At 44.7% G+C, this 26,534-nt stretch overlaps 1 protein-coding gene across 2 annotated transcripts in view; it reads right to left on the minus strand.

Annotated features, from left to right (window-relative positions):
- The window catches only part of PARVB (parvin beta), a 51,884-nt gene that overhangs the window by 24,430 nt on the left and 920 nt on the right, over window positions 1–26,534 (minus strand). Inside the window, exons 1-3 of one of the 2 annotated variants that reach the window (XM_030959444.1) lie at window positions 10,184–10,255; window positions 7,748–7,837; window positions 5,819–5,889 (exon numbers count right to left, since the gene is read on the minus strand). In XM_030959444.1, the coding sequence (XP_030815304.1) occupies window positions 5,819–5,889; window positions 7,748–7,837; window positions 10,184–10,220 (198 nt within the window). In that variant the 5' untranslated portion in view covers window positions 10,221–10,255. Of the gene's footprint in view, window positions 1–5,818; window positions 5,890–7,747; window positions 7,838–10,183; window positions 10,256–26,534 lie in introns of those variants that run through there. The other variant, XM_030959443.1, reaches the window with a different exon arrangement.

Consider the following 26,534-nt stretch of genomic DNA (forward strand, 5'->3'; position numbering starts at 1 on the left):
AAAGTTGCAGATTCTTTGAATTCACTTCTGATTAGAATATTTCTGCCTCTTCTTGGCAGTTGTGATGGCTAAGAAGGTTCTGGGATTTTATTATACAGGAGATAGTGAAACAAAAGCAAATAAACAAAATATATGCAGGCTTGCAGTGGAAAACAGCCACCCTGGGACTCCTAGGTAACAAGAGCATTTAAATATGTTGGGCACAAGGACATTCAGCCTGGCTGCTGATGTTCATTCAACCTAAAAACCTCAAATAAATCTGGCTAGGCTTAGTGACCATGAAAAGGTTTACAACCCAAACATGAAATACTAATGCTTCATGTACCTCTAATCCATGTCTTTAGTACTTCCAAAGCATGCTGAAAATACAGAGCTGAAAGTCAGCTCTAAAACAGGGGCAGTGTGTAAGTGGCAAGTAAGCTTTAGCTGAGTGATTTGGCAAGTGCTCATTCCATAGAAAGCAAAGGATCAGCATCAATGCTCACCTAGGTAAATCACCTTTGCCCTCTAAACTGTCCAGAACGATTAAAACCTCAATAATAAAAATTACTCCTCCAAAGATCTGCCTTTGAAAATAAAGGTTTTCTGGTAAGTTATTCACTACTGAATATCATCATCTTGTGTCAGAAGTGGTCTTCTCTCACACAGGTACAAGAGGGGAGGTGAGTGAGGACATATGGATACACAAGGATGAACTCTGCAGCAGCAACATCATCACCCCATTGCTCCCCTGGGACAAGTCAGCAAAAGATCACCACAGCTGGAATCCAATGAGAAGCACAATACTATCTTTCACCTCAAAAAGCTTCACCAGTTATACAGAAAAATCAGTCCTAGATAACAAGACATCATCTAGAAAACTGCCTAATTCCATAATTATACAAGCTTGAAACACAGACATCCATAAAAAAATCAACTGAAGAAATCAAAATCATAAAAGGTTTAGGTCTTCTGTGAGATTTACAGAACAGGCTTTCAAAAATTATCTGAAGCTCAGCAGAAGATATTTAATATAATCAGATCCCATTACAGACCCGAGGCTGGATTTCAAGAAGTCCTCAAAAGCTTTGTTAAAGGAAGACTCAGGATGCTAAACTATTTGAAACCATTAATAAACATTTTATTTTATTTGTCCTGTGCTGAATGGTATTGAAGTCGGAATCTAAAAATGCCAAGGAATTATAAATAAAAGACTAAAATGTAAGATCCAATATCCCATTTCCAAGACTGCAGATACACAGTACAGGGTCTTAAAAAAGGAAAATATATACACTATGTGCAACTAAATGTTTCACAAAAATTTAGAACTGAAAAACTTTAAGTAAAAAAACTACAAAAAAGACAAATTAAACAGGTCTAGAGATAATTATTTTATTATTTTCACAGTTTAGTACCCAAATCAAAGAAAAATATCACAAAGAACATTCTAACTTCTCTACTATTCAGACTACAACTTTAGCTTCACTAAAAAAAAATGAGTTTGCAAAGAAAAAAAAAAAACAAGTGGTTGGTTCCAACAGCTGTTGAAGACTGTAAAGTACTGCAATGAAAAAAAATCCCAAGGCTTTCTTGATTCCTTGATTATGTCTTAATTAGAAATCTGGAAAAGCTTTCAGCACAGATTTTTTTCTTTTTAACTTTTACAGAGGAAACACCACATTGCTTATTGAAACGATGAAGGCGCAGAAATAGTTTCTGACTCTGCTCACAGAACATCAGCTCTCTCCAGTTTTATGTGATTTCTCCTTCATAAAAATGCAGAAGCAGGAAACATTCAATAACCGGAATGTCTCGAAATTTTAACAGCCTGACACAGGCACATTGGTGCTTGGTGGGAAGCAGACAAGAGCATCTCTTATGCATGAAAAGATGCTTAACCTCGATGTGTCTGGTCTCACACTCTACCCATTCCTTCCTTCCTGTGCTTGCACTTCATACAGCTCAATATTACATTTTGGGCTCATAAAAAGCTGCTTTTCTATAGCCTTCTATAATATTTGGGGCTAGAAGCATGGTTTTAAAAATTTAATACAATATTCTGATGTCCTCACAACTGTTCCTGACATTTCCTGCACGTCTGCACTCATCTAAGGCACTTTTGAACTGGGCCAAATGCTCAGACACATGCACTCGAAGCTGCAAAAATTCAGAGTTCAAGGGCATAAGGACCCCACAGTCACCACTGTACAGTAGTGGAAAAAATGCAAAACAACTCAAAATACATGAACACATCTGGCACAGTGGGAAAACAGGAAGCCTAGCCACCAAAAACAGCCCAGAAAGAAAACCCTGGCTTCAATGACCCACTTCCCCTCAGCTTCTGGGGAAATCAGGAGGCAGAGATCAAAGGTACAAAACTGGCTTCAGGGCTGAGCATGAAAATTAATAGCAAAAATTCACATTCAGGCCTCGTGGCTAAGCACAAAGCATCGGCATCCTGTAAGCAAGGGGAAGGCCTCCTGTTGCCAAAAGCAGATCACAAACTATTGAGGGAGCTCAGTTTCATCTGGTCACATGTGACAAACCACACGTCAAAGGACTGTGGCCTCATTTTGGTTTTCCCTTTACCTCAATAAATCTAAAAAAAGCCGTAAAATCAGAGATGGGAAAAGTTGGTATCTTCCAGGACAATGAGTGTTTAACTACAAATGAGAATGTTTACTCTTTTCAGGCAGTGTCCAGAGCAGCAGTGTTTGGATCTGTATAAAGTTTAGATGAGTCTTTTAAAGACTAGAAGTTGTTGCAGTTATAAGTCAGTCTTACAGAAAGCTTTGCAGGGAGGAAAACCACCTTACAACTGTGGCCTGATGCCTGTGGTCAAGGCACTTTCAGACAGGACCCAACTCTTGCAAGCTGATGTTCTAAAATTTTGCGTTCAATTAGCTGAAGCTCTTTCTCATATTTTCCTAATGAAATACAGAAAATGAGCAAATATTGGACAACAAGTAAAAGAAGCTGACATATTTCAGACACTAAAAATAGAGCATTTTGTGAATGCAATTATTATTCACACATATAAATAATAGCAGTAACTCATCTCTTTCCCTGATCTGAATTTTCAGTTTTAAGTCTGTTCAACCATCTACCAAATTTTCATTACACACTGGGCAAATGAAGTGAGTTTAATAAAGCTGCTGGCCAGGGAGGGAACTTTGCTGAACACTTCATACTGACAAATTGTGACTATTTTTAGTAAACTGTCCATGGTGATAGCATACAACACTTACAGGCATAATGGTTTTCATATGTGCAAGAAGACTTAAAGCAGGTATTTTCACATCCCCAACTAAGCAGCCTTCAACAAAGAGATTCTCTGTATATTTGCTTTACTACGAGAGAGAGGAATGAGGTTTTTTCTTGTGTTTTTCATCTGCTGGTCTCTGTATTACCACAATGCTGTACAGTCTGTCCCTCTAGAGTTACAAAGGCTCTGTCAAAATCACTTCCAAATGCCCAATCCACAATGCATATAATTCTTATGGCATGGAGTTAGCAGAAATAAAACCAACATTTGGTGATCTCTGCTGCTTCTTTGCACTGAGATCCATTTACCCCACTGCATTCATCTGGCAGGACAGAAACACTCAGCATCAGTAATGGCAAGCTGTTGGCACGTCTAACTCTGGTGCTGAAAGAGACCTGGGCTGGCCCCAATGAAATTGAGTTCCACTGCCAGCTTTGAAAAGGCATCAGGATCTGCTGCTGCTATTGGCACATTCCTGTCTGAGGGAAAAGAGAGAGAAGGAACCACTTGGAACTATAAAAACCTCCATCTATTCAAGTTCCCACTCCTCACTAGTCCATGGAGAGCTTTCCTTTCAGGCTCTGCAGGGCAGACACTTTTCTGCTGGCTGGGTTTCTAAAGCACAGCAATTCTCATCCAGCACTGGGGCTCTGGAAAATGCCAGTACCACCAAGGAACAGAAAACAAAGAATAAATTCCTCTTTTTTTTTTTTTTGGCTTTATCCAAACTCTGTAGTATAAAGCAAGTTTTGCCAGCATAATTCAAACCTCCCCTTGGCTTACAGACTGACACCAACACAGTGTGAATTCACACCAACACTGCTGAACCTCTGTAAAAACTCTAACTGCAGAGAGGTATGCAAGTTATTAGCAATTACCCAAATTACACAGGCACTCTACAGAACACATCTCTCCTTCGGGGGTGATCCCAAGAAAACAATCTCCAGTTCCATGCTGCTCCCTGCACCAGGTGATCCCATTCCATTGGAACCTCTCTCCTTGTGCAAGTGTGAACTGGCCTAGTGACCCTGAACCTGATTCCTCAATAGACTCAAACATTATCCTCAAGCATTGTTCTGGCCCTGGTTTTCATTCCTCCTGGAGGCTTTCAGGTTTTTAATCTGAAAAAAAACCCAAAACTTGTTGGACTACAGCATCCAGGGAAGACTCAAACTTGTATTAAACTCAGCAGGAAAATTCACAATTTAAAAGCAATTGCAGTCTCCATATCAAGTTTCCTGAATCACAGAGTACATCTGGTTCCTCCACTGCAATGACTCTTGCTCAGATGATAATATCACTGCTCCACTAGCAGAGAAACCACATTACATTCTGAGAGGGTGATGCAAGACCACTGCACCTTTAAGAGAATTAATGGATTTAGGCACTAACAAAGAAAGAATGCACAGTCACTTAATTTAAAACCACAATATACTCCCGGTGAATTAGAATAACAGAAATTTGAGCACAGTTCCTTGCTAAGCTCAGTCTGATGTGGTTTTGTGATGCTAAACACATTATTGCAGTGGTAATAACAGATCACTGGGCTTGTTTTAAAGATGTACCAGGTGAGCAGTTTGCTGAGGCATTTGCTGAAGCAGTTGACTTTGGGGAAGCAGCCAGGGTGCATCAGGTTTTCAGCAGGGAATATGCTCAAGCTCAGCCCCCTCTCAGGAAATGATATACACTACCCAAAGTTTTCATAGCCACACAGATATAGCTGGATTGTGGTTTCCAACAAAATTATTCTTAGAATTACTTTAAAGAAATGAAGCAAAAGTGCAGTGGGAGGTGTAACACCAGCATAATACTTTTTTGAAAGAGATCCCACTTGTTCAGGCTCGCCATCCCTTCTCTTCATGCTCAAGCTTGCACTATGTTAACCCCAACAACTTTCTGCATAGAAAAGGCTCTCCTAAACACAAGTCCTTCAAAAGCAAGCCCTGTGTCATGCCAGGCAGGAACTATGGGCACTGCTGAGTCAGGAAGTCTCATGTAACATCAGCACATCTGGGCACACCATATCAACACCTAGGGCAGTTGTGTCCAGCAACAAGACAGACTCAGAACCACCTGTCCCTGACCCAGCACACAGGTAAACTGAGGACAGGATGTAGGGCAAGAAGAACCTCAGTTCCAACTTCCCCAGAACACAAGAGGTCCCTTCCTTGTCCCCTAACATTTCAGTCCTACTCTTTCTTCTCCTGAAACCTCACTAATGCTTTGCAAAGCTCCTTCCCAGCTTTCAGAAACAGAAGATACCTACATTTTATGTGTAGGGACTGCAGACAGACTCAAACCAAGCACTGATCCTTGCTGTCACCATCACAAGGATAGAAATGGACAATGGAGCTTAACTCCATAACTCCATGGGCACCCTGACATTTAGCCTTTCCTTATCCCTCTCACTGTTACTTTTAGCCTTACCTTGTTGTTGACCTTGCTCTCAGTTTCCACAGCTACATTCCAGTAACAAGTTGCCATTCCTCAACTATGTTCTTGGGTGACCAGCTTGCAAATAACTCCAGCTCACTAGTTAAAGGTTTGAAGAAGGACCAAAGATTGATTTCCTACCTTGATCAGCTCCTTGAACTTGGGGTCTTCTTTTGAGTTAGGATCGATCATAGTGCGTTCCTCATTCTCCTCTGTTCAAGTAAAGAGGGGAAACCTTAGTGAGATCCACTTCAAAAGTGCACTGCTGAAACTGCAACAACTCCACACCATTAAGGGGCTCATCAGCTGACTGAGAAATGGCAGTGCCTACTCATCCTCTCAGCCAGGGGATGTCCGATGACCCCAGTGTCAGGCAGTTTTAGAGACACACAGAATGACAGCACAGCCCCACTTCCCTAAACCAGGATTGTCTCCCCTGACCTTCCCCTGCTCTAGCCCTGCCCTGCGCAGAATGCTTCAGGAAAATCCCTGTCCTGATGTGGGGCACATTCATAGTAACACACCAAAAACCACTATGAACTACTTTTCTCCTTCTCCTCAGTTTGAATTTAACTTCTAATTGAAAACACCTGTCCCAAATTGAAGCACCTGGAAGAAAAGAGTGAGCTTAATGCACTACATGCAGCGCAGCTGCTGAGATTTGGGCTGAGAGTTTTTGTCTCCACCCTCTGGTTCCCCAAAACTTGGTCACACATGTGCTCCTAAGTGCAGGAACTCCTCAACCTCTGATTAAGCTTATGAAATAAAATTACCCCACTTTGTATCAGCTGTGCTGGTGCATGGGGGAAGAACATAAAATAGATTTCACAGGTGTAAAGTCTTCCATTTCTTCTGCTGATGAGATGTGTGAGAAGTGCTAATGGCCAGAAGGCAGGCCATATACAATCCAATTTTCCTATTGATTTTTCAATTCTTTCTTCCTATCAGGACAACAAAGTTTTGGTATCACCCTTGGTCAGACCATTGTCACATTGCTCAGTGAACCCCTAAAACCTGGCAGTGACCAGCCTACAGTGACTTCCCACTGCAGAGCCAGACCTCATTGCTGTCAGATGGGAAACATGACACATCCTGGTCATGAGACTGACTACACAGTATTTAGTAACCAGTATCTGACTGGTTACCTTAGACCTCACCCACAGATTCTGGGGTCAGTGTTTTCCAGGGATCTTCATTTTTATCAAAAAAATAAGACTGTGCTACCTAAACACACTTGAAAAATTTTCACAAACCAATGAATAAAATATCAATTATTTTGCTGCCTTTTTTCCCACCCTGTTCCTTCACTTCCCCATTACTGCCTAGGGTGAGTCAGGCAGTCCATCATAAGGAAGTGACACCCACTACACACCCAAAACACTAACCCTGAACAGGACTTGACCCATAATAGAACATGATTTACCACAAAACTCGTGGTGATCGTGTCTTTGCAGGACAGGCCTTCAGCAGAAGTTCTGCATCTTCTAAAGACATACCCAGCTTTGGTGGTATCCAGAATAAATCATTGGAGACACTCCTGGTCCAGACATATCAACTCAGAGCAAACAACACTTCACCGACATCTTAGGAAAAAGTACTTTGCATTTCCTAGTACTCTCCTAATCAGAAAATCCAAATTAATAATACCTTCTCAGTTTAATTCACTATTTTATTATTTATCCTGATGTCTGATTTACTCTTTCATAATTAGCTTGCTTCAACTAATTGCATAGATTGAGAGATATGTGGCCAGGAAAGACAAAAGTGGTTTATTTCAACAAGTTTTAACACTTTTTGCTATTAAATTATGCTGTTTCTCTTGTAGGGACTCAGAGTGAGGGAATGGGGATGGACATGGGAGAGAGTCCATAAACTACCTTGCTTGGCACTGCTCTTCAAACTCCATTTAGCCTTTTTAATTTCTAGTCTACAAGTAATATGCAACCTTTTTCAATTGTGACTTCCAATCCTCTCAGTTCCAACTGGACAATCTACATTCAGCACTGAAGCAATGATGTGGGGGCCACAGTGGCCCCTTTCACAAACCATCCCTGCAGCATGAAATTTTACCTAATAGTGTGTCTTCTGGATGGATGTCCACAGTGCTTGGGTTCATTGGTGCATTGATGGCATTTTTACCTTCTTCTTGGAGGTCACTCACTGGATAGAAGAAAAAAAAAACAGAAAGAGTGTAATAAATGCAGAGTTGGTGTATACGTAGGGGTTGGGGCTGGCGTTCATAATAACAGACAACATCTGGTAGATCCATTTTAGAACAGGACCACAGTTTATGGCATGAAGAACTGCAGCCACAGTGGAAAATAAAATCCAAGTAACATCCTTTTACAGCTTCCTATTAAACAGAGCTACTACAGAAGTGGCTGGAAACTTTTAAAAAGAAAACCAATTCTGTGGTAAGAACAAGCTTGGAGTGCTTGTTTCTCCAGAAGGAAGGTGTGAGCTTTGCCTGCAGGACAGGCCCAGCCTAGAGCAGATATCAAACTGTAAAAACAAATCCCTTTTCTTACAGCACAACCACTCATCACCCCCCTGTCCAGCTGCAGAACATGCAACTTGCTACTGGCCTTGTTAAATCCTCAGAGAATCTCAGGCAAACCCAGCAAATTAAGATGAAAATGTATTTAATTCCAGTGTTGCCACTTGATAAAATAGATGTGCCATGATCTGGTGAACATAAATTGGAATTTTTCTACTTCCAGCTGTCCTAAACTTACAACTCTCATTGGCAAGCTCAGTAAAGCACGCCTCATAAATAAAATGAATGTTAAAATACTTCCCTGCATCCTGCCATTAGGAGGGAACTAAACTTGAGGACAAACACTGAATAGTTCTTCAGTATTTTCCCAGAGCTTGTCAGTAAGAAAAGAAAAGCACCAGCATTGCTGTAACACTTTCACATTCTCCAAGGCACATCTCCCCTTAAACTCAGATGACATTGATTACAAGGCATGAAAGCACAACAGCCCTGTACTTTCAGTGACAGTTCTGTGTAAGCATGAACTAAAATGACTTGTGGCAGCATTTGTGGTAGTGCAGTCTCCTTTGGGAAGGGTCCTACACTCTTTTCAGGAAAAAGCAAGGACTTTGAGATAAATAAGGTTTGCTAGGCAAAATTTTCTCAGGAAAGAAAAGGATGAACAGTTAAATAATGGTCACAGTGTCCCTGCAAGCTCTCCCCTTCAAGAGCAGCCGTTATTCCCCTTTCCCACTGGAAAAACATTCCACAGGCTTGACATTAGCATGTAGTCTGTGAAGGTTACAAAACCCTGCATCAGGACTTGCTGTTTTTCTGCCCCATAGAAGCGGAAAAGACAGAGATCCTACTGCCACAGAGAAGGACAGGGAAGAAGAATACACTACAATCCCCACTCCTTCCCTCACAGAAAATTGAAACAGGTGCTTAAAACAAGTTCTCACATTTCTTAATTGCAGTCTCAAGAGGTTACTTAATTCTGGTTCACAGCATGGTACTGATCACCACTAAAATCCTCGTTATGGAGTGCAAGCAACAAGCCCCAACCTTGTATTTTGAGACCTGAAGGTTTATGCCCCATGGTTCCCCACTGCAAACAGGACACAACGTCTTCAGGCCGAGATTTTTTCTCCTGAATAAAGATGCTGGTACAGAAATTCTTAAGTTCCCCTTTTCAGCATTCCTTCTCATTTTCTTGAAAAAGTCCACAAACAAAAAAGTCAGGGAGCAAGAAGGCTTCATACAACAGATCAAACCCGCTCTAACAACATGCCTTACCCAGCCCTTTTTGCATTATTCCCAACTGGAACTTTCTCACCCCAACAACTCCTACATTGTGATGCCGCCAAGAGGCATAAGACAATTCACGCGAAAACTGAGGTTTGATTTTTAAAACCCTTCTAGGACTATAAATGTCCAAATTTCAATTAAGTCAGACTTATTTAGGAACTACCAGCCTTATTTCTAGATGTAGCACTCTTCATTATCACAGCAATGCTGTCATTCTGGGAATGCCAAGTGTTCAGTGAGTTCAGGGCATCACTGTTCCCAGTGCTTTGCCAATGCAGAGAGCTGCTAAGTTCCTCTAGGCAGTGAATGCATGGCACAGTGTATGTATATGAAAAAAAAATGATGCATACATTTCAAGCCAGAATACTTCTAAATGCAGCTAAACTACATTTATTCCCAGAAGTTCAAGTAAGGTGATGCACTTACTCTTTTATTTTAATATAAAAATTACCTTTACTCTTCCTAACAAAAATTACCTAGTTTCCGAGCAATTTACTAAAATGGAAGAAAACATTAATGCAAATTTGTGTATTAAGCCCCCATCCCTCACAAAAACCTTCATACTTGTCTTCAGACCTTGTGCAGCTGTGCCAGATCTCATGGGACCAAAACATCTCTCTCACCTCTGCCAGCAGAAAGCTTCCCAAAGCTGCCTCCCAGGGAGAGCCCGGCACACTAGGTCCTAATGAAGAGATTCCTGCCACAGAGGAAGCATTTCCTACCTCCTTTTTTGCGCCTCCTGCACAGCAGCCCGGCCATCCTGGCCCCAGTAGCAAGGACAGGTCACACACAGAGCCCATGGGGTGTCTGAATGGTGACGGAGTGGCAGCAACTGGATACAGCACTGCCACCTCCAGACTGCCAAACGCCCCTAATTTGGGCACGGTGACACGGGAGCAGGCACTAAGATCAGCTCCCAGCTGCCAGGGACAGGGGCCAGGAGGGCGGACACAGCACTTGGCTGTGGTCCCAGCCAGGAATCCCTCTCTGTCCCAAGAGAGCCCAGCACCTGCCTCAGCCCAGCCTGGCTGCCTAAGGGCAGGCACCTAGGGATGCTGTTTGCTGGGCATGGAGCTTCCCAAGCAAGTCACCTGCACCTTCTGGTGAAGGCACAGCTGGGTTTCCACAGCTGGCCCCAAGGGACACACAGGTTCCCAGAGGCAATGTGCAGACAGGCACCCGCACTCAGGAACACGAATTTTCCAGGGCACTCCCCACACGTGCAGCACTCCAGAAGCCTTTCACGCTGCACTGGGACAATGCTGAGGACTTTCTCCCTGCTCACTGCCCCCCAGTATTCACTTATCACTGCTGAGCAAAGAAACAGAAGCAGGAAAGGAAACAGAGCCACAATGCCGGAAAGAAAACAGAACCCACAAATGAGCAAGCCGAGGCAGTTATAATCAGGATGGAGCAACAGGTACATTTCTGAGAACCCAACAGGTATTTTAATGCAAATGTACACCAAAGAATGCCTTTCAGGCCATGCCTTCACAAACCCAAAGGTACTGTAGAAGATTATGGATATTAAAAGATTGGCAAGTACCAGCAGCAGTGACTTTGCTGGGAGGCTTATACCAGAGCTGTCATGCAAGAGGCAGTGACTGGAGAGCAGAGCTGTGCTTGCAGAACAAGTTACAGTCATGACAGGTCCCACATGAGGTATTACTGCTCCTTGCCTGCCCAGTCACAGGGCTCCTTTTCCTCTTCCCTTCCCCACAGGGAACAGCTTCCCCTGTGGTGATGGCAGAGGTGTTTTGCTCCCTACCCAATGCTGGTGTAAAACATCTTTCTCTAAAGCCTGATCATTCCATTTCAGAGACCAGTCACAGCAAACATGCAGCATGAAGGGGTAGGACATTGAGAAGAGGCTGAAGGAGCACAGCTTAATCCAGGCTGGCTTTCAGCAGAAACCCTGTGTTTTCCCCTTAACTAGAAATTTAAATTCACATGAAAAGGTCACTGCTCTACTGGTCCCCAGGAAAGCAGCAAGGGTTCCTGGCAGCCCTGCAATATTTTGACAATCTCCTGGCAGTGTCAGCAGTCAACATGATTAAGTCACACTGGAAGCTGTGCTGGCCTTTCAAACAAATAAATAGAATGATCAGATCACACACACACAAACACACGGAACAGAGCACTAGATCTGTAAGCCAGGCAGGCTGTCTCAGACATGGGATTACAGACAAGCTGCACACAGCAAAACCAATTAGCTACAGAAAGCTGGAAATGCCACCAGAGCTGTCAAGGATTTCTCAAAAGCCAGGAGATGGCCTTTAAATTTAGCAGGAACACTACAAAAAGATGTCCCAGCTTTCTCCTTTTTAAAAGAAAGTCAACTGACATCAACAGCTTTCTACCTTCACTCTTAATTTTAGTGTAATTTCAAACGGTATCAGCAACAGCACAGGTCACTTCAGTCTTCACCATTCACAGCCTTGTTATTAAAAATCTGACCACAAGCCTCTGCATCTTACAAAAACAGATGGAAAATGCTACTTAATTTTAGCTCTGGTTATTTCTGACTGCAAGGCTGAATCCCACCCTGCAGAAAGCAGCAGCTGTTGTGACACTGATCCCAGAGTCCCCGTGCTTCTCTTTGCATTCAGCCAGTGCCCAGCTGGCTCAGCAGTGCTGCCTGACCACAACTTTTACATGATGCACTTTCATCTCGTGATTCAATCCTAACTTTGGAAGCTATCAGGCTGCTTTTGAGGTCCTTGGACGATGACAGTCCTTGCAAATGATCTGTCCAGGGAACTTTGTCCTCCTCTCTGGTGGGAGCAGCACACAGACAGCAAACTTGCAATGCCCAGGTAGCTCAAACTGCACAAGGAAGTTTGAGCTACCTGGAAGTTTGAGCTCCCTTCCTGCCCCCAAGCTCTTACCCCTCCCCAAGTTTCCTCCTTCTCACCAGAGACGAAACTGACCCAGCTGCACTTTTTCAGACAGCAGCTCACCTGCCTGCATTCATGTCCTTATAGTCCAGATCAGCACGTGCAAAATAGAAAGCCTATATCAGGACCGTGCTTGGCCCTTTCAGAGCAGCGACACGGCCCTCATTCACTCACATCTCAGAGGAGAACGTGGATACAGGGCAAATTCCCCTGGTTAAGCAGCAAAAAAGATCAGGTATCAGCTGGAGCTCCTGCTTTCCATGGGGGAGGTCAGACCAGAAGGCAACAAGTCCCTGAACACTCTGCAGTGCCAACCTCTTAACTTGCTCCCCTGTCTATCACAGACTAACACAGGCAGCCATGCCCACAACTACATTTCCACCTGACAGCTAAAACTTTTACAAAAAGTTGTCTCAAAACCTGCAAGCTTTCTAGGCCCACTTAACAAAAGGCAGTTTTGCTAAATCTCACATTTTCTATGAAAAGCTGATAAACTGAAAGGTTTCAGAACCAGGCCCAAACATGCTGCTACAGTGCACTCTTTTCTAGAGACAAACCACACACAGCTCAGACTACTGATCACTGCACATTTACAAAAGGCGCTGAGATCTTTTCATAGAGGCTGCAGGAGAAAGACAAAGCAGCCATTAACTATAACAGAGAATTAATAATCCCAGGCAGATCAAAGGCAAAGACTTGACCAAATCCACATAAAGGCACTGTATCAAGGGACTGCATTCGAAGCAGAACTGTGGTAAATAAGCAGATTACTTAAATGCCTCAGCAGGCAAGGCACTTGCAATGGCCAGACTCTGGTACATGAAGAAATGGAAAGGTATAAAAGAAAAGGGAAAAGCAAAAGCCAAAGGCAACTTTTAGGAAAGGGCTGTAATAATGCTTTTGGTTTAGTTGCAAAGATCAGGCCACACTTGCTTAAGTGCATGTGTTAAAATTTACACAGGTAAGTCTTTCTGCGACTGCCAAAGAAAGATCTCCCCTTTATTTCTGCCAAAGGTAAAACACGTATCTGCCATGGTAACAGCATATTCAACACTTGTGCCAGCTGGGAATATTCATAAGAAATTTGGGCTTTCTTTTGTTTGCGAGGGTGAAATACTGCTTTTGTATTTTCACAAATAAGGAAGTTCCTTTCTTTCTAGGGAGTTGTCTGGGGGGTGTCTGTGGAAAGAGGATTTCCATTTTTTGGTGGTGTTATGTTGCTGTCTTCATCAGGCAGGGATCCCTTATGGCAAAGAGGCACTCAGAATTCATCTTGAGCCCTACCTGCCACTCACCCCTTCCTTTTGCAGACATTACTGGTTCCAGAAGCCACAGTATATCACACAGGGGAAACTGTGTGTCTGAAAACTAGCCAGATAAGAAAGAGAAAGAAAATATAAAGTTAATTTTCACTGTGTAGACACACAAACATTAATGCTGGGCAAAATTAATTAAAAGAGCCAACCAAAAAAAAAAACAACCAAACAAAAAAATAACCAAAACCAACCAAAAACAAACAAACAAACAAACAAACAAACAAACAAGCCCACTCCAGCCCCAGACAGCAGAAATACCAGTGCGGACAAGAATGGTGTTTTAAAGTATTTGTAAAGTTACACTTCAAAAGAGAATAATATATGGATACCCTCAAGGATGCCGAGCAGATACCTCCTACACTCCAGGACATGCACTTGCTTTGTCCTGAATAGATTGCTTCAATCCCAAAGTTTTTTGACTGGCAAAAGCCAGGCAAGAATTAAAGCTGAAGAAAACCCTAAAAACAGCCAGGGAAAGCTACACTCCTCCCCCTGCACCCAAGTTCTCCTTGAAAATGGGGAAAATGTACTCTTTCAGCCTCTCCCAGGTATAATTCCCTCCCAACACCGAAAGGGTCATTTCTCACAAATAAATGGTGAAGGGTTATGTTCTCCCAAGGACACTGCACGAGCACCAGAACAACTTCCAGCAGAAGGGGGGATATGGAGCCAAATCTGACATATGAGAGCAGAGGGAAAGAAGTCTGGTAAGAAAAGAAAAGGACTGAAAGAGATTTTGGTCTTGTGTCCACTCCCAGTAGAAAACCATCAAGGCATTTTCAATTTACTGCCATCCATTTTCAATGAAAAGCTGTGCTCTCCTAGGAAGTCCTTAGCACTCTCTCAGGCTTTGGTGTACCCCTACAACCAAAGCTGAAGGCCACAAGCAGCTGAAGAAACAGTACCTTCATGTCTAGGAACTCAGTCCAAGATCCCAAACGAAGCAGGTTGATTTCCACAAGATGCCAAGCAACAACAAGCCTCTTTTAGCCAAAAGCAACTTCAGAAACCAGAATCAACTCATTGCTTAAGGTATCCACATTTAATGGGTCCAGTGAAAGCAAGCCACCAAGGGAGAGACAGCAGAAGCTGTCAGAAGCAGAGCTAACAGGACTAGAATAGAGACACCCAACCCATTCATTCAACCCTTGTCTTCTGCAAGAAGAAATCTGATGAAATCTGGGAGAAGACAGCACTTCAGTTTACAGCCTCCTACAAGCTCTACCTCTGGATCCCACACCCACATCTAACCCTGCAAACTTTATCAAGCAGAACACTCAGCTTCAAAAAAAGTCATTACTGCAGCTCAGGCTAGCATGTTTTACAAGTGACCAGCTTTCCATTCCTCCTCCAACTTTCTTCCACCTCCTCCACATGGTTTGGCACTTCGTTTGTAGGTAGGTAAGTGAGTGAACCCCCCTTAGTTATTTGCCAAGCCAGTTTCACCTGCCTCAGCTTCCTGCTCTCCCCATATCCTTTGCACAGAGGAATGAAAAGGTCACCACTGCAAGTCATCTACTATGCAAATATGAGAACATTTTATGCTGTTTGTTCTTCTGGACATGCCAAGACAAGTACAGAGTAACAGACTCACTTCTAAAGGCACTGATGGTAGGTGAGCAGCAGCAAGGCTCCGTTTTCCACAGGACAGAGCTCAAAAGCCAAACTCCAGGGGAATGGAAAGGAGGCTACAGATATGACTTGCACTTCAAAAAAAGCAACTATTTTGCTCATGGAACATGATTCTACAGGAAGAACAAGCCAAGATAAATGGTTCTGCAGACCACAGAAAGTGCACATGCCTCACTGCTGCAGTTGCCCAAGTGTCACCCAAAAAGACAAGGAAAACCCTGAAAAACACTTACATGCAGCAACTCTACTTGCAACACACACATTGAGAGTTTGCTAGCAAATACCAGAGGACCAGTGGAGGGACAGGCCATACTCCAAACTAGAAGCTTTACCCTAAACACTCAACACAGAGTTTTCAGTGTACCATCTCCCAAGGTTGCTCATGCCCAGCTCTACCTTTCCTGTGTCCTCCCTGCACTCAGGGCAGTAAAGCAGTGTACTAGAACTGAGATCAAAGATCTGTGTAAGTAAAAGCTACAAAATACAAGGGAGTTTTCTCACTGTTTTCCAGATATGTCATATGAGGGAAATTATTTTACTTCTTGCTTTGAGCAGCAGAGGAGCCTGTCAAGACAAGCACTTCAGTGAAAAGCACTACAGACCTCACAGTAAAAGCCTCAGAGCCCACAACCAGATAAAAGCCAGTCCATGAAGGGAAGGTACAGTGGAGATAGTGGCTGCCATAAAAGCATTTAGATGTTTTACTCTGCTGGGTTTAAGTCAGAAATAGCCCAAACATTTCCTAATGGAGCTGCTGAAGACTACATAGAAAGAGTGGGGCCCTCCAACTGACTTTGCAGTCCAGTCTCCCAAGCACAGCCCTCAAGGGATATCAAAATGCAATCATGAAACAAGAGCCAGCCAAAGAATCAAATAAAAACAAGTCCAAAGCACAAGAAAACATCACATTTCACAAAGTATCAAAAAGACCTGCCGCTATTTTTATTCATTTACTTAGTCAGCACATCAAAGTTTCATGGGATTTGCAGTTAGAGCTTTCTGTGGTCCCTTTCAAAGCCTTTCCACAGGTAACACCAGGCCCTATGAGCTAGAAAAGGTGGTGCTTCAGTGGTGCTGGACATCTTAAAGACTTTGAAGCTCAGTTACAGGTCGGTCCCAAACCAGGGAAGAGGACACATCCCAAAACATGAGACAAAGAGCTCATGCAATGCAGGTGTAGCCCAGAGGATCTTCTCCCTTGTCTTCTTGCATCTCTTCTTACTCTGTCCATGATTGCAATGGATATGGAACCTTTCACATTCCCCACAGAGAACCACCTGGCCAGCTGTGCTGCAGCATGCTAAACCACCCAACCCCCTGAAACAACAGTGCCCATCTCCTGTGCATTCAGCACAAGAGTGAAATTCCCCAGCTCAGACAGTTTCAAATTGTGTCTGCAGTCTTGGAGAAACTTCTTACCAACCACTGGATCAACAGCAAATGAAGCACTGCACTGAGGATACCTTCCGTCAAGATTCTGGGTAGTATGGCACCTATATCTAATGCCATTCACAGGAAGAAAAGTCCCTCACTAAAATTTCTTTTATCAGATGGAAACAAATATGTAACTTTTTCCCTCAAACATACAGCAGAGAGTGGACACTAAGGCCAGTCCCTCTCATCTTCCATTACCATCTAACTCTTTCCTAAAATGGGACTCTCAAAAAACTCAGAAACAGAGAGAAACTCAGAAAATAGGACAACATAATCAGGGAAACCTTCCTTGGAAGGACCTAAAAGTTCAGGTTGAAGCTGGACTGTTGCTGCATTAGGTTAGGTCAGGCACAACAGCTTCTTCCCTTCCACATGCAAAAATAAAACCCAGCCACAGTTTGTGTGGTAGACAGCATCAGATCTGCTTCACAGGCAGCACATCTGGTTTGCTCCTGACACAGCAGGGCCATTTTGCAGCGTGACGTCCTGGATGCAATTAAAATCCAGTTTCCCAATGATATGGCTTCATTACACAAGCTTATTTAATTACCTAATTTCATTACCTGTCCTTCCAGTTGCAGAGAACTATGAGAGAGGTAGCAGGAAGAGCCAGCAGATCAATACCTGGCTTCAAGTCTGGTTAGGGTCTTGAATTTTCGATTTTTTTATCTTGGATTTTTTTGTCATGGATCAGTTTGCATGACACAAAGCCTGGTGGTCACACATGGGATACATCTGTCTCAAAGGGGGATAGAGTCTCTTGGGAGGCAGCTCTGAAGGGAAAATGGGTCCAGGAAGGCTGGACATTCTTCAGGAAAAGAGTTTATCACCTTGGAAGGAGGGCAGGCAACTCAGGACGACTACAATGATGGCATGAGGCTATGCAGGGAGAAAATTAAATTGGGTTAAGGCCCAACTAGAACTTAATCTGGTAAAGGACAATAAAAAATGTTTCTACAAATGCATCTGCAGCAAAAGGAGCGCTAAGGAAAATCCCACCTTTTACCGCATGCAATGGGGACACATAATGAGAAAGGCCGAGGAAAAGGCAGAGGTACAAATGCCTTCTCTGCCTCACCCTTTAACAACCAGACCAGTTGTTCTCCTTGTACCCAGCCCCTGAGCTGGAAGACAGGGCCAGGGAGCAGATCAAATCCTGGAATCAGTTTTGGACCTCTAATGGCAGAAAAGACACTGAGCATGTCCAGAGAAGGAAAAGGAGCTGAGGAAGGGTCTCAAGCACCAGGAGCAGCTGAGTGGGGGGCTCAGCCTGGAGAAGAGGAGGCTCAGGGGGGACCTTCTGGCTCTGCACAACTCCCTGACAGGAGGGGACAGCTGGGGGGGATTGGGCTCTGCTCCCAGGGAACAAATGATGAAGCAAAGAGGAAATGGCCTTAGGTTGAGCCAGAGGAGGTTCAGGTTGGATATGAGGAAAAATGTCTTCACTGAAAGGGCTGTCAAGTACTGGAACAGGCTCCCTAGGAAGTGTTGGGGTCATCATGCTGGAGGTACCTACAAGATTTGTAGGCACTTGGGGACATGATTTAGGGATGGACTTGGCAGTGCTGTGGGAACAATTGGACTTGATGATCTTGCAACTTAACTCCAGAATTCGAAGTAGAGCATCAAGATTCCAGACCAAATTCTGCAGAGTTACCATGCCTACTTTTCCAGTGGAACCAATTCACTGTAACAATACTGGGAGCCATACATGGAGAAGAAAGCAAACAGGAATCCTGAGGTACAATTTCGTAACCCTGCTCCTGTGGGAGAATGTTAAGTGGGAAGTGCTAGTGGTTACTTTTTCCAATAATTTTTGAAGAAAATCCTGTCAGTTTTGCAAAGCCTCCAAATCCATCTGCTGGACTAGGCAAGCCAGAGAGTAAACAACACTATTCTATTTTAAAATGACAGAAGCGTCTACATCTGTTTAATGGCACCAATGCATGCATCTGCCAAACAGTCCTAGTGAACAACACTTTCTGAGGATTACACATTCTTCTATTTAAAGACACGAAAAGAGACACGATACCATGCCTCTATACAGACATCTCCTCATCCATCTCTGTCTCCTTCCTTACTCCAAATAAACTGTGTATGCAACCTTCCCACAGCTAATTAAAAATTAGCAGTAGGGCCATATGGCAGCTATAACGGAAAATACACTTTTTTTTTTCAGTGGATTTCATTATTATTCAACCACACAATGAAAGAAGTACTAAAGAAGGAACTGGGATTCCAGGAGCCAGAACAGTTTGCTTGTTTTATAACCAACATGCAGCAGACCTTGAAAAGAGTTTTTATAAAATCTGTATCTGATTGCCAGACAGGGGATTATAAAGAAACCTTTTTTGACCTGGAGAAACAATCATTGAGAGGCAGAACTGAATTCCCAGTTTTCTCACCACCAGAAAAGCCAAAATGAGATTCTCATCCCATGGCCTCCTCTCTCAGCCTAAGGCCTCTGGAGAGAGACAGGTCCACAGAGAGTGCAAGGAAACAAATCAGTGTACAGGATTTATAATTAGGAGCCCCATTGTTCCTCCAGGAGGAAGTGACAGTGATTTAAGGGCCTGGAGCCTACAGACCCACTGTTCCCAGTACGTGCTGCCAGGTGTGCCTGTTCTCTCCACATCTGGTTTTCAGAGCAAGGCTTCACTGGGTTCAAATTACAGAAGGCTGACAGCACGTGTTTTCCATCATCCTGTTCCAGCCAAACTAGACATACACAACAGAAGTCACGAATTTCAGGTCGCAGCTTTCTACTTGGCCATCAGAAGAGTACAAATTAGGAAATCTACACCTGAGCACAATATGCTTCACCCTGGAGAGATCACTTGGCCACTGGCCTACTAGCTGTGCTACACAGAGGTTTCTGTTCCCCCTTCCCATCAGTGCTGTGCCCACTCCCAAAGGCAAACAGGGTTTGCTTACACTCAGATGCTGGTTTAGACCCCCTGCCCACAGCCACTGAGCAGCCTGTCCTGAGCAGAGCTCCAGCATCCAGGTTCAGGAACTCCTCCTGAAGGCAGCCTGGCAGAAGCCCTGGATAAGCAGTGCTGTCCTACTGCTCACACTCCCCTTCATTCCCTTCCACTTCCATCCTCCTCACAACAATTCACACCTCCCTCAGCAGGGCACAACAGGTGATGCAGCCTATGACACCAACCAGAGACAAGTATGCTACAGCCACCACAGAATCACAGAATACCCTGAGATGGAAGGGACACACAAAGCATCAAAGTCTAACCCTGGCCCTGCACAGACCCCCCGACAATCCCACTCTGTGTTTCAGAGCGCTGTCCAAACACTCCTGGAGCTGTGGCAGCCTTGGGGCTGTGACCATTCCCTGGGGAGCCTGTTCAGTGCCCCACCACCCTCTGGAGGAAGAAAATTTCCTAAACTCCAACTGAACCCTTCCCTGACACAGCTCCAGCCGTTCCCTGGGTCCTGTCCCTGGTCACATGGAGCAGAGATCTGGGCCTGCCCCTCTGCTGCCCCTAAAGAGGAGATGTAGCCCCTGGTGAGCTCTGCCCTCAGTCTCCCCCATTTGAAAAGACCCAGTGCCCTCACCTGCTCCTCATACAGCTTCCCCTCAAGGCCCTGCACCATATCAGCCTCCTCTGGACGCTTGTAGCCCTCCTCTGGACACAAGGCCTCCACCAGGCAAAGCAAGGGCCAGTCCACACTATCCCTTGTGAGTGAGAGTGAACACCTCAGTTGGTTGGGCTGTGCCCTGAGCAGAAAAGCTGAGCTTCATTAGTGACAGTGCACACCCACAGCGCATCTCACAGAGCAGGCAGTGGCTGTACAAGGGTGGGGATAAGCAACTACCAAGGCTGCCATGAAGAAGAGCTCAAGGCTGGGCAGAGTAAGGCATGTGGATATTGTGAGAGCTGAGCAGAACAGGCCCCGTGCCATCAGCCTCATCCTGACACTGGCACAGGTCAGATCATTCTCTGGAGCCACCTCCATGACCTTCAGGTAGTTGGCTTCTCTAACAAAATACCTGGATCCTGTTAGTTCAAAGCATCTGGAAGTGTGCTGAAGTTACAATTGCTCTAATGCTCAGAGGTCAGCACAAGGAGGAGCCTTTGAGAAACATGGTCAATTTCCTTTCCTCCTTCCTTGCTGACCTCCAGATCTCCTGAAAGAGCTGAGAGGAGCTGGAGGGCTGAAAAGAAAACAAGACTCCAGTCTAAGAAGGCACATACAGCCCCTCCCACACTGCAGGAGTGACAAGGATCACAAGCCAATGATGGTACAGGTGAGGCAGGAAACTCCTTCTCCTTGTGATACACACCAGTGTCTCTGTATGGTCACATTCCCCTTTGAGATACCATATCCCAGGAACCCTGACAGAGACAACTTCAGGAATCTTGCAGGCTGAGATTTCCAGTGATGCCCAAGAGATCTGTACACTTGACTGGCTGCATTTGAAAGCTGACAGCAATTTGGCATCCAAATCCCACGTGGGCAGCTCTAAAGTAGCAACTCTGCTGGACTTCCACAGCTACAAACCTGAATCTCCTCAACTGTGACTGTGAAACTTGTGTGCACAAGGCACACACACCAAAGCTCCTTCCAGCTGAACAGCAAAGCTGTGGCTGCTGAAACACCAATTCCTGCAACCAGCAGACTCTGTGTTGCCCTGGGTTTGCCTCAGACCACATAAGCCTGGATCCCTTAGCGGCAAGTTGTTCTGACATGCTTTTGCAATGAAAAAACCTTGCCAGCTAATCTCCCAAATCTCCTAACATCAAAGGACAATCCAAAGCTCAGAGCAGCGCATTGGAAAACTCCACCAGCTCCATCTGTTCTCAGATCCGCTGGCCTGTAACAGTCCTTGAAGTACATAAAAAGGCATTCAGCACTGTCATGCATGACTATACTCTCTCTTCTGCACTGCCCTGTTGCCAAAGTCCACATCAGTAAGGTGCATGTATATTAATGAAGTGATCTAAATATCCCAACTCTTACCAACACGAGCAAACAATCAGTAGATTAATGTATTTATGATAATGCACTGCAGAAGACAACCTGATGTCCCTGCACAGATTCACCAGTGAGATCAGGAGTCCCCCCTTCACACAGACTTTCTGTGAGTTGTGACTTTGCAGCTCCCCCCATTCCCATCAAGTCCATGTGCAGCTCTGCAGTACATCAGTCTCTCACAGGGCTCACCCATAAACTTTCTTGGACACAGCCAGATGCCTCCTTTTAAAAGTCTCTCTCTCCAGTGTCATAATTAATAAATCCTTTAGAAGAAATTAAAACAGGTATCATTGAACAAATGCTGTGAACTTTAGGGAGAAAAGGATTAGAATTCTGGTTTTGGAAACCTGGAAGTGTTGATAACCACCCTGCTAAGGTTTTACAATGAAGTTTAACAGTATTCTTACAATGAATCTTATTTTAAAGATTGCAACTCTGGAAATAAAATTACTTTTGAATGCCTGTTTTCCTCAAAGGGAGGCAATGCATTCCTTTAACACTACTGAAGAGCTACAGAGCTATTTTGTGTGTCTTGCTGCATCCTGTCTGGAAGAAAACTCGGAGCTGTAATTCCAAACTCATTTGTCTCACCAGGAGACTGTGCCTGAAGGTGAACTGGGTGAACCATCCTAGCCTAAGTGCAGCTACAGGAGGAAAATGTGGGGGTTATGATACTGTTAAAAGCACAATTCTTGAGCATGAAAAGTTCATTTCAGTTGAGATATTAACACCAAATATATTCCCAGTACAGCTTTTGCCAGAATAGAACAGAGAACCAAACCAGCACCACTCTACCAAGACTGCAACCAGACCTGGTCAAGCCTGAGCCCTACAGGAGAAACAGCAATTAGGCTACACAGGTTCCAACTGGAAATTTAGGTCTGTTTAAATCAGTGGTAGAAAGGATAATAAATCGAGGTTGAAATATGAATCTATCTACATGTGTTTGCACAGACTTTCTATATATACACACATATCTGGAACAGTGTGTAGCTTCAACATAACTACTACTACTGCAGAAAGGAACTGCAAATTCCTTTCTTAAAGAACAAGTCCTTCTACTTAACTAGCACTCATCTTCTGTGGGGATATTTCAGCAGCAGTAGCACATCACAATGCACAGACACACTTCTCCAGCCAAGCATCCTCTCAGTCTGCAGCTAATGTACTCGTGTGAAGCAAGACAACAGAATTAGAGCCCACTCCTTTTGTATTTGTCTCTCCATCTGCCTAAAAATTCACTGCCACATCCTGTGAGTGCGGAAAGTAAATTAAGAAGGGGGTGAGACACCATCAGGACATCTCACTGTAACACCAAGACAGGGATCCCAAGAACAGCACCTCAGCCCCCCTTGAAATGCACAAAACTTTCTCTCTATTCAGCTCCTGTTGCAATAATCCTGCACTCTGCAGTGCTATCCTCTCTTTCACTCCCCTCTCCTACTGATTTCATCAGGCACAAATGAATGGCACTTTTCCAGAACAGATTCCTCAGCCCTGTGCCCACCCTCCATCGTGTCACTGGGACACAGCACTAAGCAATTGATTCTGTTTTATTTCTCTCACTGACTCCCCCATATTGGCTATACACACACACAGATACAATAACAGAAAGCTTATTTAGCCAAACACCTGCTGCCCAGATCTTCCATACAGCGTGTCATGAGGAAAAGAAAATCAAGCAAATGCAGCAAAACCCCCTCCTTTATTTCAGTACAGCAGCATCACTCTGACAAACAGGAAAGGGCAGATTTTTCAATTTCCTTTTGCAGGTGAAGCTGAAATGTAGTACTACCTGAAACCTACAAAATCTGAAAAGAAGCTAAGGAATCATCTGGCTTACAAACCATATCCTCTATGGGCCCTGCCAGCACCCCAACATTTTTCTAAGGTATTTAAAGCAGATTTTGGAGCTCTTGAACAGGTGGCACATTTTGAAAGACCAAAATCACCAGAATCATGGAACGGTCTGGGTTGCAAGGGACCTTAGAGCCCATCTCCTGCCATGCCCCTGCCATGGGCAGGGACACCTTCCACTATCCCAGGCTGCTCAGAGCCCCATCCAACCTGGCCTTGGACACTGCCAGGGATGGGGCAGCCACAGCTTCTCAGGGCACCCTGTGCCAGGGCCTCACTACCCTCATGGTGAGAAATTTCTTCCTAACACCTAAGGTAAATCTCAGATACACCAAGACAGAGACATGGAACGGTAAACATCAGGCAAACATAGATATTTGCAGATTTCCATGTGGCCTAAATGGGGAACAGGGAGAGAAGTAAGAACCAAAGAGGTTGCAGAGCACTGGAACTGACACATCCCACTTTTCTAAGGATGTGCTTCATGACTGATTGTAAGATTAGGAACACACATCTTCCTCCATGCTATCCCATGGCCTTTCCTGTCCTTTCTCTGGCCAAGTCCCTCCCCAGTGGGCTCCAGTACTATCATGATACGGTTGAGTTCATCTGCTGTTTTTCCTACTGCAGAGCTCCTCTGATGTGTTCCTATACTTGCTGGTGACCCATTTTGACATAGCCTGCAGGCATTAATAATCAGCAAGACTTTTCTCCCTGGGACATTTTTACCCAAACTAGGGGTTAAAAATATTCCTGGGAAGGAAGAGGAAGGGAGGAGCCTAACAGACACTGAGATCACTCACCAGCCTTCCATAGGAAACCAGGGTAAAACAGCTTCCCCACGAGCTGCTCGTTCTCTCAAGTCAAGGCTGCCTAAAAACTCTCCCCAAAAATGCATTGCAATAAGTTATGAAGTAATTAGCCAAAAAAAATTAAATTTAGATGCTCATTCTTAGCAGCCGCACATTATGGTTATTTACGACCTGTGATTAAAGAAACAAAAACCACAAATGAGAACTTTTTCAGTATCATCACAAGGAGCTTTGAGCTGCGTGGCTCAGAAGTTGTGCACAAAAATGAAAAGGATTGATATAAGTGGATTTTAGCTCTCACAAAGACCCTGTTAGAGGTCACTGTATGAGCACAGCTGGGACAGTAACAGCTGCAATACACAGACAGGCAGTGAAAGCAAGGTATAAACAGCACTCAGGCTGAAGCTTTTGGAGCTGATGGAGCCAGAGGAGGAAAGGATCATTTCAGGCTGTGGCAGCCTCAGCATTCTCATTTGCCGTGGACAGGATTTACTCTGGGAAGATCGTTCTGACCTCTGCTGGTCCCCTCAGGCAAACCCAGCAGAAACCTGGAGGCAGGCCAGGAATTCCCAAGGGCTGAGCACATGGAGAAACGCTGACCACATCTGCTTCTACCAACTCATTCAAGGAACACCACTCAGATAACCTTCCAGTTTACTTCTGCTCCACACTCACATAAAAAAAAAAAAATTAGTTTCTAGCCCTGAAATTTGCTCTTGAGGCTGCCCAGGTCCTTCCACAAGCCATGTTCCAGCCGCTCTCCCCCTGGTGCAGACCCCCCAGTTCATCACTCTTACCCATTGGCCCATTCCCATTGCACAGGCGTGGCTGGGACAGCCTCCACTGGAGAGCTGCTCCACAAAGGGAAAAAAGCCATTTCCCTTCACAACAAAGGGGCTGGGCCCCTGCAGCACCAGGGAATGTCACACCAGTGGCTCCTCAGGCTTGCAGACAGTGGCATTTCAGACTGGAAGGAATGCTCTCATGAAAAGCTGCCCCCTGTGTTGCAGCTTCCACCCCATCACACCAACAGAAGCAGGGCTGGGAGGCTTTGGTGTGGTTCCCCACTAAGTACCAGGCACAGCGACCAAAAGAGGCCCTTCCATTGCCATGAGGAGCTGTGGCCACACAAGTAGGTAAAACCACAGGCAAACTCAGCAAAACCAGCGGGTGGGCCCTGCTGGAAGTGGCCACCTCAAGAACATGGCCTAGTGAGGCTGAAATGCTTAAGAAGGGAAGCTGCCAACATGTTTCAGCTTTGAAGCCACCTCTGACATGCACTTTTTTGGAGCACATGCTTGGCCTCCTTGCCAGAGATGAGTTTTTTCCACCATCTTCCTTTGGAAGCAAATGAGATCATCTCAGGAAGACACAACTGCTTGTGCTGCTCCTCAGTAGAACCACGTCAGGGAAACTTGATTAAAAATAGATAACAAAGGAAACACCAGTAAGCCACACCAAAACAGGCAGCAGAAGGAAAGGGAAGCAATTTCCTTGAACCAGGTTTCAAGGCTGAATATTGTGTTTTTTAAGATTAAAAAGCTGTCTTCTGAATGTTGCTGGCAATTCATAGACTCAATATAGGCAAAACATGCTCAACAGTCAGCTGAAAGGAGGCTGAAACATGAATTACATCCCTACCCTACACACAGCAGACACTAGGACAAAACCAAGGCCAGTTTTAACCAGCCATCAAGTCACAGTTGTGTTAAGCCATAGGGCAAAGACACACAAATTTCCTGCTGGCAGATGCCAGGAGTCTGGGGATAACATGGACGCAGCTTCTCCACAGAAGCCAGCACTGGTGAGTCGGGCTGCTGGGGAGAACAGCAGACACCATCCCCAGAGGACGGGCACACTTTGAGCATTCAGGACTTGGCCAGCTTTATCAAGTCCAGCAATGAGACACCTCCCTTTTTCAACAGCAACAACGCTGCTATCTGCACAGCCCTGGCGTGCCCATGCCCCAGGTCAGGGTGTGCAACAGGGGCTGAGCCCCCAGCGTAGGTGCTGGTCCATTGGGCTCGAGCTGGGGAGCTTCTCCGGGCTCTCTGCAGCAAAGGGAAGGCTCCTGCCTCCCTGCCTAGGTAGCACGAGCAGTGACATCCCACACGGCCACACTCGTACAGC

The sequence above is a fragment of the Camarhynchus parvulus genome, chromosome 1A (assembly GCF_901933205.1).
Source record: "Camarhynchus parvulus chromosome 1A, STF_HiC, whole genome shotgun sequence".
Lineage (NCBI taxonomy): Eukaryota > Metazoa > Chordata > Aves > Passeriformes > Thraupidae > Camarhynchus > Camarhynchus parvulus.